The sequence below is a fragment of the Henckelia pumila genome, chromosome 3, assembly GCF_033568475.1.
Source record: "Henckelia pumila isolate YLH828 chromosome 3, ASM3356847v2, whole genome shotgun sequence".
NCBI classification, from domain to species: domain Eukaryota; kingdom Viridiplantae; phylum Streptophyta; class Magnoliopsida; order Lamiales; family Gesneriaceae; genus Henckelia; species Henckelia pumila.
The window spans coordinates 28,189,400-28,202,688 of NC_133122.1; the positions used below are offsets into that span (position 1 = coordinate 28,189,400).

The 13,289-nt window shown below is 36.1% G+C and overlaps 1 protein-coding gene across 1 annotated transcript; it reads right to left on the bottom strand.

Moving 5' to 3' along the window:
* Positions 1-10,569: 10,569 nt before the first annotated feature.
* LOC140888335 (receptor kinase-like protein Xa21) lies at positions 10,570-11,717 on the bottom strand. Its single transcript, XM_073296017.1, has 2 exons — positions 10,995-11,717; positions 10,570-10,611 (listed from the first exon to the last, which is right to left on the bottom strand). The coding sequence occupies exons 1-2, from the start codon at positions 11,715-11,717 to the stop codon at positions 10,570-10,572; spliced, it is 765 nt and encodes a 254-aa protein (XP_073152118.1).
* Between the last annotated feature and the right edge of the window lie 1,572 nt (positions 11,718-13,289).

Here is a 13,289-nt window from a genome sequence, read left to right on the forward strand (position 1 = left end):
AACATTGAGTATTCACTCAACCCTTCCAGATTGGGATGATAACAAATTCTATCAACCAATGGTATATATTCAATGTCGAAAACAAAAAGACAAGTTCTTATTCGAAGGATCAAATGAAGAGAAACCAGTAATGGATATCTCAACACTTCCTGAGATAAGAATAAAGACATTGATTGACATGATCTCAAAGACAGGAAAGATTGATGGAAACTCAAAGGTTAAAATAAATTTTGCAACCAGTAAAATTTTATTAACCACTGGACACAAGGAGACAATCCAAAAGAAAGAACAAGCCATGTTAGCTCAATTCGAAGCTCCAATCTATGAAGCAAGAGTTGACATGACCCAAGAAACCCAACAAATGATATGTCAAAGACTAAGAACAATGATTTCCACTCACAAATGTGGACATTGCCAAACAATTCAGACAGAAGAAACAGCTGTCAAAGAAGACAAACCAATAAAGAAATGGTCCGAATGTACTAGTGATTCAGAAAGTGACACAATGTAAAAACAAATGAAATCGTGGACCACACCACATGTTAAAGGCATCCACTCAGATGTAAAATGAGTTGTTTTCCATTATGTAGTGTCGGGTGGTCCCCCTATTTTCTTTATTATGTATGCGTTTCTCCACGCCTATAAAAGGAGATGTTTTGTGCTGTAAATAAGAAGAAGCGAAGTTTGAGTATCTCTCTCTTCTTAAGTTTCTTACAATCTGATTCATACAAGACGTATGAAAACTATCAGAAACTAAGAAACATAAAATCAGAAACAAAATAAGTCTTATGGCTAATAACTAAACAAGCAGGGCGTAAGGAGGATAAGGTTGGAAATCAACCATTGAAGATTCATGGTTAGAGTAAACCTGGAGATCCATAGAGCAAGTATCAGTCGATCAAGTGATCGTTAAGGAAAAGCAAGGATTTGGCCTCTGCTCAAAACCAAGATTCATTCAAACAATGTAACCTTCCTAAATCTCCTGCAGCCCTTAATTCAAAGAAATATTCAAAATACGTTAGTCATGTCATCATCCTTCATAAGAAATGGAAGATTGATAATAAAAAAACTGGTTTGAAATAGAAGATGATCATGAATATGATACATTTCATGAATATCGTTTAAATACTTCTGATTTAACCATATTCGAATCAATTTATCAACTAAAAGTTGTAATTATAACCCATGAATGGAACCAAACTAATCTGAAAACATTTATCTGTTATAAATGAATCAGATCTGTAAAGCCATGAATAAGAAAATTCATAAGAATTTGAAGAATTCCGCAACCCCTCTGTTATAAATGAATCAGATCTGTAAAGCCATGAATAAGAAAATTCATAAGAATTTGAAGAATTCAGCAACCTGGTATCAGAGCGGTTAATTAAAGCAGATTATTAATGCCTGGATTAACTTTAGATATTGAGATTAAAAATTTATTTGATAAAATAATCTTACTAAAAAATTTACGTCAAATAGATCAATTATGGTATAAAATAAAAAATCTCCAAACCTTTTATTTCAAAAATCATAAAAAAGAACATTTTTCAAGCAACTGGAAAATGATAATTCAAATTTCTGAAAACGATGAAATTGAAGACATAACAATATGTTATGAATAAGAACAAACTTTGTTATCGAAATCCGATCAACAAAAACAAAATAATAAAAGTAACAATTTTTACTAAATGGAAAATTTATGAAAATACGAAAATGAATATCTTTAATTTATATTCTCAAAATATAAATTTTGATATAGAAAATTGTGAAAACAATTTGAAACATCTTAAAAATTGTCAATCTTCAATTAATAGTTTCGAAGATTTTCAGAATTTATTAGAACAGATAGATTCAACAAAAAAGGTTTTTAATAGCCTTAAGAAAATTAAGAAGTTCTATCATCTGTTAAAATGACAGAAGTAAAAATTTCAAATCATAATAGTCAGATTGATTAATCTGAAGAGAACCAAGAGTATAATTTGAATATTATATTTAATCAGAATAAGTTTGCTGAGATACAAAAAACAGGGTTTTCTAATTCAAAAACAAATCTAATAGACCAACCAGGAATATTAAGCAAGATTTCAAATTTTATTAATCCCAAAAAAAATTTAATTTATTATTCGATTCGTACAAAAGAACGATCTTGTAAAATAAATAACGAATCAAAGTCTAATACTCTGAAGTTATTAACAACTCAAGATATTGATACCATCATGGCAAAAGCCAGTGAAAAAGAACGATCTGAACTGAAATATGTTCATATTGGAGGAATCGAAATAATAGTATCAGCTCACTACCGAGAATGAATAGATACACCAATTGAAATCACAGTTCGTGACAAAAGGATACGTAATTTTGAGGATTCTATCCTTGGAAAAATTGAAGGAAACTTATGTTACAAAAAGATGAAATTTTGTATTTATCCACAATACAATATATCTCTTTTTGATAAAAACATAAATGATGTTTTAACATTAGATTATTACTTTTATAGAAATAATCTTATGTTAACAGAAAACCATCCGATCAATATAAACTATGTTGTTGGTTTAGCAATAAGTAATAATTCTCAAACAGGAATAATTTCAACAAAACCAACTATTTCTGTTGAAAGAATGTTTGAAAATATTACAAGAATTGAACACCCTCGAAAAACATTTATTGAAGAAATAAATCCCTATAAAAGATGGAGTTCAGATGACCTCCAAATCACAAAACAGTCTGTACCAAGAAGATCATTATCATTTGCTAGAAATGATGAAGATATTCTTGAAAAGATTGGAACCATGAATCAAAATATTATTAAAATTAAACAAGCTATTGTTAATGAATCAACCTCATGGAAATGACGTCCTTAATAAAATTAGAAAAAGATCTAGGAGATTTAGAAAATAATATCAATAAGATCAATCTATCAATACAAGAATTAGAGAAGAATTTCAAAGAATATATTGATTTAGCAACGACTAGATTAATAATTAAACAAGAAAGACATAGTAATGAAATATTAAACTATCTTAAGGAAGTTCTTCCAATAGATAAAGGAAAAAAGGAAAATGGAAGAAGAACCACCATTCAAAATTGAATCATGGTATAGAAATCCCCTTAGTTATGACAAACATAAGTATGAAGATGTTTAGTGAAACAGACTCATCTGAATCTGAACAAATAGGAGTAAATACAGAAGAATTATATCATTCACATCAGGAATCAGAACAATACAGAGATATGGATATTTCAGAATCAGAGTCTGAAGATGATTCTAGACCACAATTAAATCTACGAACAAATGTAGAAGGTAGTGGTGGAAGAGATGATGAAGAATTTAAATACAACAGAGACCAATACTCTAGATCTTATAAAGATGTTAGAGACATTCTTAGAGAATCAAAAACATCAGGATTTGTGAAACAAAATATTTTAGATTTAGGTTGTTCAACAACTAAAGAAAGAAAATCAAAGATAGATCATTGGGCAAATGAACTATCAGTACAAATTCAATTAACACCATTATTAGACAAAAGTAAGAATATTCAAGTTTTAACTCATGGGATGATAAAAATGACATTGGTAGGAGCAGTAAGAACTTGGGCTGAAAACCTAGTAATTACTAATCTACCACAAGGAATGACAGGACATCGATATTTTGAACTATTTGTTGATGCCTTGTACCAAAATTTTTTAGGAGTTTCTAATAATGATGCTAATCTGGTAGCTAAGAACATAGAACAAAATAGAGCAATTTTTATTCTAGATAATATTAAACTATGCAATTTATGTTATCTAGAAGAATTTATATGTGATTATGAAACAAACTATTATCAGTTAATAGATGCTGATAAAAAAGAACATTATAAATTAAGTATTTTTAATAAAATACCTAATATACCAATAAATAGTAAAGATGAATTCTTAACTAGCGCTTATGCCAAAACACTAGGAGGAGCTATTAAATTCATTAAAGATGTTATAACAAAGAAATGTCATGAAGTAACATTAAATAAAAGAATATCCAGATCTTACAAACAAAACAATAAACTTTGTTGTGACAAAATATAATTCACAGTAAAGGAATACGGTTGCAAAACAAACATGTCACACAAACATTTAAAACGACAGAAACAGAATAAATTTAATAAACCTTATAAATCTTTTAATAGAAAATTTATTCCCTATAATAAAAATAAATTTAAAAAGAATTTCTTCAGAAAACCTTATAAAAGAAAATTTTATAAAAAATTTGATAACAAAAAACCACATTGCCCAAAGGGTAAAGGAAAGAATTGCACATGTTGGTTGTGCAACGAAGAAGGACATTATGCGAATGAATGTCCAAAACGAAACGAAAAGAAAAATAAAGTTAAACTTCTTGAAGAAATATATACTATTGAATTCTATCCAATAGAAACAATTGAATTTTTATCCGACGATAAAAATATTTATTATCTTGATGAATCAATTGAATCAGATTTTGAATCTGATTCCACATTTGATAATTCAAGAAATAAAAATAATTAAAATAACGACAAGGGCATTTTTGGAAAATGCAACTCTAGGCACTAAACTCAAACTTTTGTTTGGCTTGGGTACCTATTTCCAAGTTGCCCTTATATCAAATGGTTGGATTGAAATGTAAAGAACACAAGAAATTATTTATGGATGTTTGAAGCTAAATTCACCTATATCACCCTTTCTTCCACCTCAGAATAATTCACTTTACAAGACTTTTATTATTACAACTATTTGCATCAGCCCAATCCAAGACTAGGGTTTCTCAACTGCCTATCTTAGAACTCGGGTAGTGTTTTACATTTCATTAAACTGATCTATTATAGTGTTAACAACTCGATAAACTTAGCACAAATTGATCCTACACTTGATCAAATATATCTTTACGTGTATGCTTGATCAGTTGCTTCGATCGCTCTTGAAGCTCTTTGCTAGACAGAGAAAATATAGTTTGTAGCAATTCGAGCGTGTTGATTGTTAAGAAAGTGGAGAGTTGACCAGCCGATATTGATATTGTATTTTATAAGTGTAGGTTGTAACGGCTCTTTTCAATTCAAATTGTACCAGTTCTGAAACATTGTACTATTCTGACACAAAGGTAAATTGTGGCTTTGTAGTTTTGCGGCGTCAACTATATAAGAAAACTTTATCCCGCAAAGGTAAACTTATATAAAAATTAAATCTTGGTCATGGTGGAATGATCCAGTTTAGCTCATTAATCCAGTTTGGTTGACTCATTCGGTGATGACTTCAGTTTAGCTCTATTCAAAGTCAACTTAGTTAAGGTAGCACTTTAGTTTCGGTGTGAAATTGTCGAGTTATGTCTTCAGTTGGGGTCGTGGACAAATTCATTTTACTTTGAGATTTTGCCTATATGTTTTGTCAACACCAAAATGTTGAATTGTTCCAACAATTTCCAACTTTTTGGTGTTGATAAAGCCTTAGCATGTAACTTCATCTTTGGAAAAATCAAATCTTAAATTATACTTTAACTTTATTCGAATTTTCCAAAGCACACAAAGCACAAATCCAGTTTCAAACGTGGCCTACTTATTGTGGAGTATAGCGAAGGAGTTTAGACATGATCTTCTTCAGTGCTATAACAACAGATTTCATGTTAATTATCCTTTCACTCGGATTCTCCATCGAACATTTCAAAGCTATCTCCATTATTGACACCAAAAATTCCAGCTTTTCGTCCAAATATCTTTCATCTGCACTCAACAATTCTGAATCTATCACCTCTTCAATTGCATTAGGCATCGAATCATTCACCCACCTCCTTAGGCTTAAATCCCCTGTAAATTTTGTATCATTCAGCTTCGTTCTCGTGAAAACATCCATCAACATTATGTCGTAGCTGTAAACATCACATCTTACCGACACCAATCCTTCCAAACCATATTCTATAAAATAGGAAAACAAAGAATTTCAACAAATCAAAAATTGTGGCTGATGGAAAATATTAATGGCATGTTTACCTGGGGCTATGTAGCCTAATGTTGCAAGAGTCCTTGTGACAGTAATGCTAACTGTTAGGTGGAAATTAATGAGGTTGGTCGGGGAATTGTAGATGGTTGCTGAATTCCTATTAAATGCAACGCGTAAATATACGCGTAAAATGGCCTATAAATAGGCTCCTCTGATTTCAGTTTATATTATCCCATTCTTCTCTTCTTTTGTATTAACAAAGAGAGAAGAAAATAAAAAGAGAGAAAAAGTGTGTTTTTTTTTCGGAGATCTCTTGTGAGTTAGAGAATTATTTCTCGGTAATACTCGGGGTTTGGGTGTGGTGAGATATAGTGTTTTGTATACACTTGTAATATTTTTCCGGTTATAAATATTGCAGCAGCTCCGTGGACATAGCCTATATTGGGTGAACCACGTAAATCTTGGTGTTCTTGTTGATTGTTTTATTCCGCAATTTTATTATCGTCATGATAGCTCCGGCATAATCCATAACAACTGGTATCAGAGCTGTTACGATGTCCGGGAGCCTTGGTAAAAAATTTCTTAAAATTCTGAGTATGCTCTGTGGTTGCAGCTTTGTCTGATCTTCCACATCAGAAAAGATTTTTTGAAATTTTATTAAGGCGGTAGAAGCAATGGCCGGAAATGACGGATCGGGTCTTGGAATCAATAAGTTCGATGGTACAGATTTCACGTTCTGGCGGTTACAGATTAAAGATTATCTGTATAGCAAAAAGCTACATCAACCTCTATACGGGGTGAAGCCAGAAAAGATGAAGGATGATGAGTGGGAGCTTCTTGACCGACAAGTGTTAGGGGTAATACGATTGACCCTAACAAAGAACGTGGCACACAACGTGTCGAAGGCAAAAACCACGGAGGAGATGATGTCCATTTTATCGGACATGTACGATAAACCATCAGCAAATAATAAAGTGTTCCTCATGAAAAACGTTATTCAACTTGAAGATGGAGGAAGGTGCTTCAGTAGCGGCACACATCAATGAATTCAACACGATTGTTTCCCAGCTTACATCGGTTGAAATTAAATTTGATGATGAGATCCGTGCACTTATTCTTTTGGCGTCTTTACCAAATGCTTGGAAGCCGATGCGTGCAGCGGTTAGCAATTCTGCTGGAAAGGGAAAGTTACAATTCAATGATGTCAGAAATCGAATCCTTGGTGAAGAAGTTCGCAGAAGGGATTCGAGAGAAGCAACATCATCGAGATCTGCCCTAAATATCAAAAACAGAAGTAGGGGCAGGAGTAGCAAAAAAGGTTCTAACCGATGGCGTGGCAGATCCAAATCAAGGAGTGGAAAAGACAAAAATACATTCGAAAAGAAATTAAAGTGCTGGAACTGTGGTGAAACTGGTCACATGAAAAAGGACTGCAGATCACCCAAGAATAATGCAAATGTTGTTACTGAGGATGTACATGATGCCTTAGTACTATCCATTAAAAGCCCGGTTGATTCATGGGTTATGGATTCGGGAGCTTCATTTCATACCACCGGTGATCTTGAGGTGTTTAGTAATTACATTGCTGGTAATTACGAAAAATTTTTCTTGGCTGATGGAAAATCGTTGGAAATAGCTGGTATGGGTGATATCAGTTTGAAAATCTCAAACGGATTCATCTGGAAGCTCAACAAAGTGAGGCATGTACCAAAGTTGACCCGAAATCAGATCTCAGTGGGACAGCTCAATGACGTGACCTTTGGTGATGGCTCTTGGAAAGTGAGCAAAGGAGCCATGATTATTGCTCGAGGAACAAAAAATGGAACCCTATACATGACTTTCAGTTGCAGAGACATGTTAGCAGCTGTGGATGCTGGAGCTAACTCAAGTCTATGGAATTGTAGACTTGGACATATGAGTGAGAAAAGAATGAAGATGCTGATATCAAAAGGGAAGCTACCGGAGTTAAAAACTGTCGAACACAAACTGTGTGAAAGTTGTGTTCTTGGAAAGCAAAAAACGGTGAGCTTTTCGAAAGGCGGTAGAAAACCGAAAGCAGCAAAGTTGGAGCTGGTTCATACTGATGTGTGGGGGCCATCTCTTGTGACATCCCTTGGAGGCTCACGATATTATGTCAAATTTATCGATGATTCGAGCATGAAGGTCTGGGTTTATTTTTTGAAAAATAAATCTGATGTTTATGAAACCTTTAAGAGGTGGAAATTCATGGTGGAGAATGAGACCAACCTGAAAGTGAAGTGTTTACGGTCTGATAATGGTGGAGAATATGAAGATTTTGAGTTCAAGAAGTATTGTGCACAGAACGGGATCAAGATGGAGAAAACCATTCCTGGTACACCTCAACAGAATGGTATAGTTGAGAGGATGAACAGGACCCTGAATGAGCGAGCCAGGAGCATGAGATTGCACGCTGGACTGCCGAAATCATTATGGGCTGATACAGTTAACACTGCAACGTATCTGATCAACAGAGGACCTTCAGTACCACTTGATTTCAGAATACCAGAGGAGGTATGGAGCGGCAAAGGAGTAAACCTTTCATTCTTGAAAGTGTTTGGTTGTCTCTCATATGTTCACATCGATTCAGCCAACAGAACGAAACTTGATCCGAAATCAAAGAAGTGTTTCTTTATTGGTTATGGAGATAATGAGTTTGGTTATCGGTTCTGGGATGACCAAAATCGAAAGATCGTACGGAGCAGAGACGTCATTTTCAATGAGCAAGTTTTGTACAAGGACAACTCAGACATTCCAACTGGAGATAAATGTCCAGAAGTTCAGAAGTCAAATGAAGTGCCATTGATTGATATTCCTGTGAATGAGTCGGAGGATAGTAACCAGGAAGAAGAAACTGCACAAGAAGCTGACCCACAAACTCCGGTAATTGAACTCAGGAGATCGTCAAGAACAATCAGACCACCTCAGAAATACTCCCCTGCACTTCACTATATTTTGCTGACTGATAAAGGTGAACCGGAGACCTTTGAAGAAGAGATGCAAAATGATGATTCAACCAAGTGGGAGTTAGCCATGGAAGATGAGATGGATTCACTGTCATCCAATCAGACATGGGAATTGACGGAACTTCCGAAAGACAAAAAGGCATTACACAACAAGTGGGTGTACCGGTTGAAATAAGAACATGATGGTAGCAAGCGGTACAAAGCGAGACTTGTTGTGAAAGGTTTTCAACAGCAGGAAGGCGTTGATTACACCGAGATTTTCTCTCCAGTGGTGAAGCTGACCACTATCAGAACTGTACTTGGATTAGTGGCGAATGAAAACTTACATCTGGAGCAGTTGGATGTAAAGACGGTGTTTCTTCATGGTGACTTGGATGAAGAAATATATACGAAGAAGCCACAGGGATTTGAATTACGAGAGAAGGAGAAAATGGTATGCAAACTTCAAAAGAGCTTGTATGGTCTCAAACAAGCTCCAAGACAGTGGTACAAGAAGTTTGATGGATTCATGAATAACAACGGTTTCTTGAGGTGCCAGGCAGATCACTGTTGTTATGTGACGAAGAATGATGGTTTCTATATCATTCTACTGCTATATGTGGATGACATGTTGATAGCAGGATCTTGTCTGGAAGAGATTTATAAGCTCAAGAGAGAATTATCAAAAGAATTTGCAATGAAGGATTTGGGAGCTGCAAAACAAATTCTTGGTATGAGGATCTTGAGAGATAGGGTGAACGGAGTCTTGAAGTTATCTCAGGCAGAGTACGTGAAAAAGGTGCTTAGCAGATTCAACATGGATGAAGCTAAATCGGTTAGTACTCCTTTGGCCAGTCATTTCAAACTAACCAAAGCCCAATCGTCATCGACGGAGCAGGATCATGCTTATATGAATAAGGTTCCTTATGCATCTGCTGTCGGAAGCCTCATGTATGCAATGGTATGCACCAGACCAGACATAGCACATGCAGTGGGAGTTGTGAGCAGATTTATGAGCAATCCAGGGAAACAACACTGGGAATCAATGAAGTGGATTCTCAGATATTTGAAAGGTACTATCAGTTCATCTTTGTGCTTCAGAAAGTCAAATTCAGGCTTACAAGGTTTTGTAGATGCCGACATGGGTGATGATCTAGACGGCAGGAAGAGTACTACTGGATATGTGTTTACATTGGGTGGTACGGCAGTAAGTTGGGTGTCCAAGTTGCAAAATATTGTTGCACTTTCGACTACTGAAGCTGAGTATGTTGCAGTGACAGAAGCTAGCAAGGAGATGATATGGTTGAGATCATTCCTTGAGGAGTTGGGTCAGAAGCTTGAGGATAACACATTACATTGTGACAGTCAGAGTGCTATTCATTTGGCAAATAATCTTGTTTATCATGCTAGGACGAAGCATATGCAGGTTCGGTACCATTTCATCAGATCATTTTTGGAGGATGGAATCTTGATGCTTGACAAGATTCCTGGAAGCAGAAATTCAGCTGATATGTTCACGAAGGCAGTGACCACTGACAAACTGAAGTTATGTTCAACTTCAGTTGAACTTCAAGTATAAGAAAGGAGGCATGAGCTGTTGCATTAATTGTGTGAAGACATGATTGAATTCAAGTCTTCAAGTGGGAGAAATGTTAGATGAAAATTAATGAGGTTGGTCGGGGAATTGCAGATGGTTGCTGAATTCCTATTAAATGCAACACATAAATAGACGCGTAAAATGGCCTATAAATAGGCTCCTCTGATTTCAGGTTATATTACCCCATTCTTCTCTTCTTTTGTATTAACAAAAAGAGAAAAAAATAAAAAGAGAGAAAAAGTGTGTGTGTTTTTTTTGGAGATCTCTTGTGAGTTAGAAAATTATTTTTCAGTAATACTCGGGGTTTGGGTGTGGTGAGATATAGTGTTTTGTATACACTGGTAATATTTCTCCGGTTATAAATATTGCAGCAGCTCCGTGGACATAGCCTATATTGGGTGAACCACGTAAATCTTGGTGTTCTTGTTGATTGTTTTATTCCGCAATTTTATTATCGTCATGATAGCTCCGGCATAATCCATAACACTAACTCCATCGCTCAATAGCTTCGCGATTCCAAAATCGCTCAAATGGGCAACCATATCATCATCTAAGAGCACATTGCTTGGCTTTAAATCACAGTGAACGATAGGTGTCGAGTAATCATGGTGTAGATATTCTAATGCACATGCTACATCTATCATTATCTTCAGTCTCTGCACCATATTCAAGTAGTTGTTTTCCAAATATAGCAACTTCTCGAGGCTTCCATTCGGCATATATTCGAGAACCAATGCCTTGAACTCTTCATTGGAGCAACTACCAATGACTTTGCAGAGATTTCTATGGCGAAGCTTGCGTAGTACTTCGCATTCAGTGTCAAAACTCTTGAATCCACCTTCTGATTTCAAGTTGAACACTTTTACCGCCACATCGTCTCCATTCTGAAGCCTCGCTTTGTAGACCGAACCATAACTTCCTGTTCCAAGTAAATGGCTCTCATTGTACCCTTTAGTCGCCCTTAAAAGTTCGTGATACGGGACTCGTAATGGTGTTGTATTCAATGAAATATCTGCTGGAGTTTCAGTCTTGTTTTTCTTGCGGTACCTTTCAAGTATATATGACAACGCTAGCACGAAAACTAGCACCGAGATCCCCAGGAAAATGAATACGAAACGAAGAATCGCTTTCTTTCTTTTCAACACAGACACGGTTTTTTCGTGACAAGGTGGAACTCCATATATAGGATCACCACAAAGTCCTCCATTAGACATGAAGAACTGGCTTGTAAAGGATTTAAAGGGGCTTACCAGCAGGGATTGGACCGGTTAACTCGTTGAAAGAAACATCAAAGTACTTGAGATATTGAAGTGCTTCTGATGACTTTGGAATGGTCCCAGAAAGATTGTTGTGTGAAAGATCAAGCATCTCCAAACTCACAAATTTACCAATGGACTCGGGAATAGAGCCTTGAAATCTATTTCTTGCCAAAGTAAGATTAACAACACTTTGTAAGCCATCGATAGAGCTAGGAATGATGCCCGATAGTTGATTTTCTGACAAATTAAAACTCACTGCAGCTTTAAGATTTCCAATATCTGGAGGTATAAAACCCGTTAAAAGATTAGAAGCTAGATCCAACTCGCGAAGATCGTTGAGTTTCCAAAGGCTTGTGGGTATTCCCGAGTTTAATCTGTTACTCCCCAAGAATAATGTTCTGAGAGAAGTAATGTTTCTGATGCAATCGGGGATAGAACCCGTGATCTGATTCCCGTGAAGCACTATTCCATTCAAATTCTGCAATGTGCAGAGAATATCAGGAATCGATCCGCTAATTCTGTTTTAGAAAAGAGGCAGTGCTTGTAGATTTTTCAAGTTAACAAGAGTATTCAGAATAGTTCCGGTGAGATCGTTTTTAAATAGAGCTAGAGTGACCAAATTTTCAAGATTTCCAAATCCCTCGGGGATGATACCTCTAAGACCACATTTGTAACCATAAAAATACTGAATTGAGGTCGACAGATTCCCAACAGAAGCTGGAAGAATCCCATTGAGTGGATTCTCAGCAAAAGTTAACTTTCTTAGATGGCTGCAGTTTTTCAATGGAGTGATTAAGCTTAGCTCCGATGTTTCGCTAACAAAATTTTTCCAGCCTAATAGTAAACTTTGAAAAAGATTCAACTTTCCAAAGGAGTAGGGAACTCGTCCACTGAAACTGTTGACAGAAAAGGAGAGAATGGTGAGCTTAGAGGAATTTGAGATATAATCAGGGATTTCTCCGAAGAAAAAATTGCCATCGAGGTAGAGTTCTCGGGCATGCGATCTAGCAGTAAACCCCGTCATGATTTATTGTTTGAGCATGCGATCTAGCAGTAAGCCCCGTCAGGATTTATTGTTCGGACATGCGATCTAGCAGTAAGCCCCGTCAGGATTTATTGTTCGAGCATGCGATCTAGCAGTAAGCCTCGTCAGGATTTATTGCTTGGGCATGCGATCTAGCATTAAGCCCCGCCAGGATTTATTGCTCAAGCATGCCATCTAGCAGTAAGCCCCGCCTCACTCTGTTTCTCAGGCATGCGATCTAGTAGTAAGCCCCATCAGATTTATTTTTGGGCGTGCAATCTAGCAGTAAGGCCCTGACATCTTTATTTAAAGTCCCGGGGTCTCAAGGCCCGGACACTCATTTAAAATCCCATGACAATATCTCCGTCATGGCAGTCCAGAAAAGTCCATGGCACTATCTACGTCATGGCACCCAAAGCCCAGGAGGTTCCAGGCACCGGCATCTATCTAAAGCCCAAGGTATTCTAAGCCTTGGCACCTTACATAAGCCCGGGAGGTTCCAC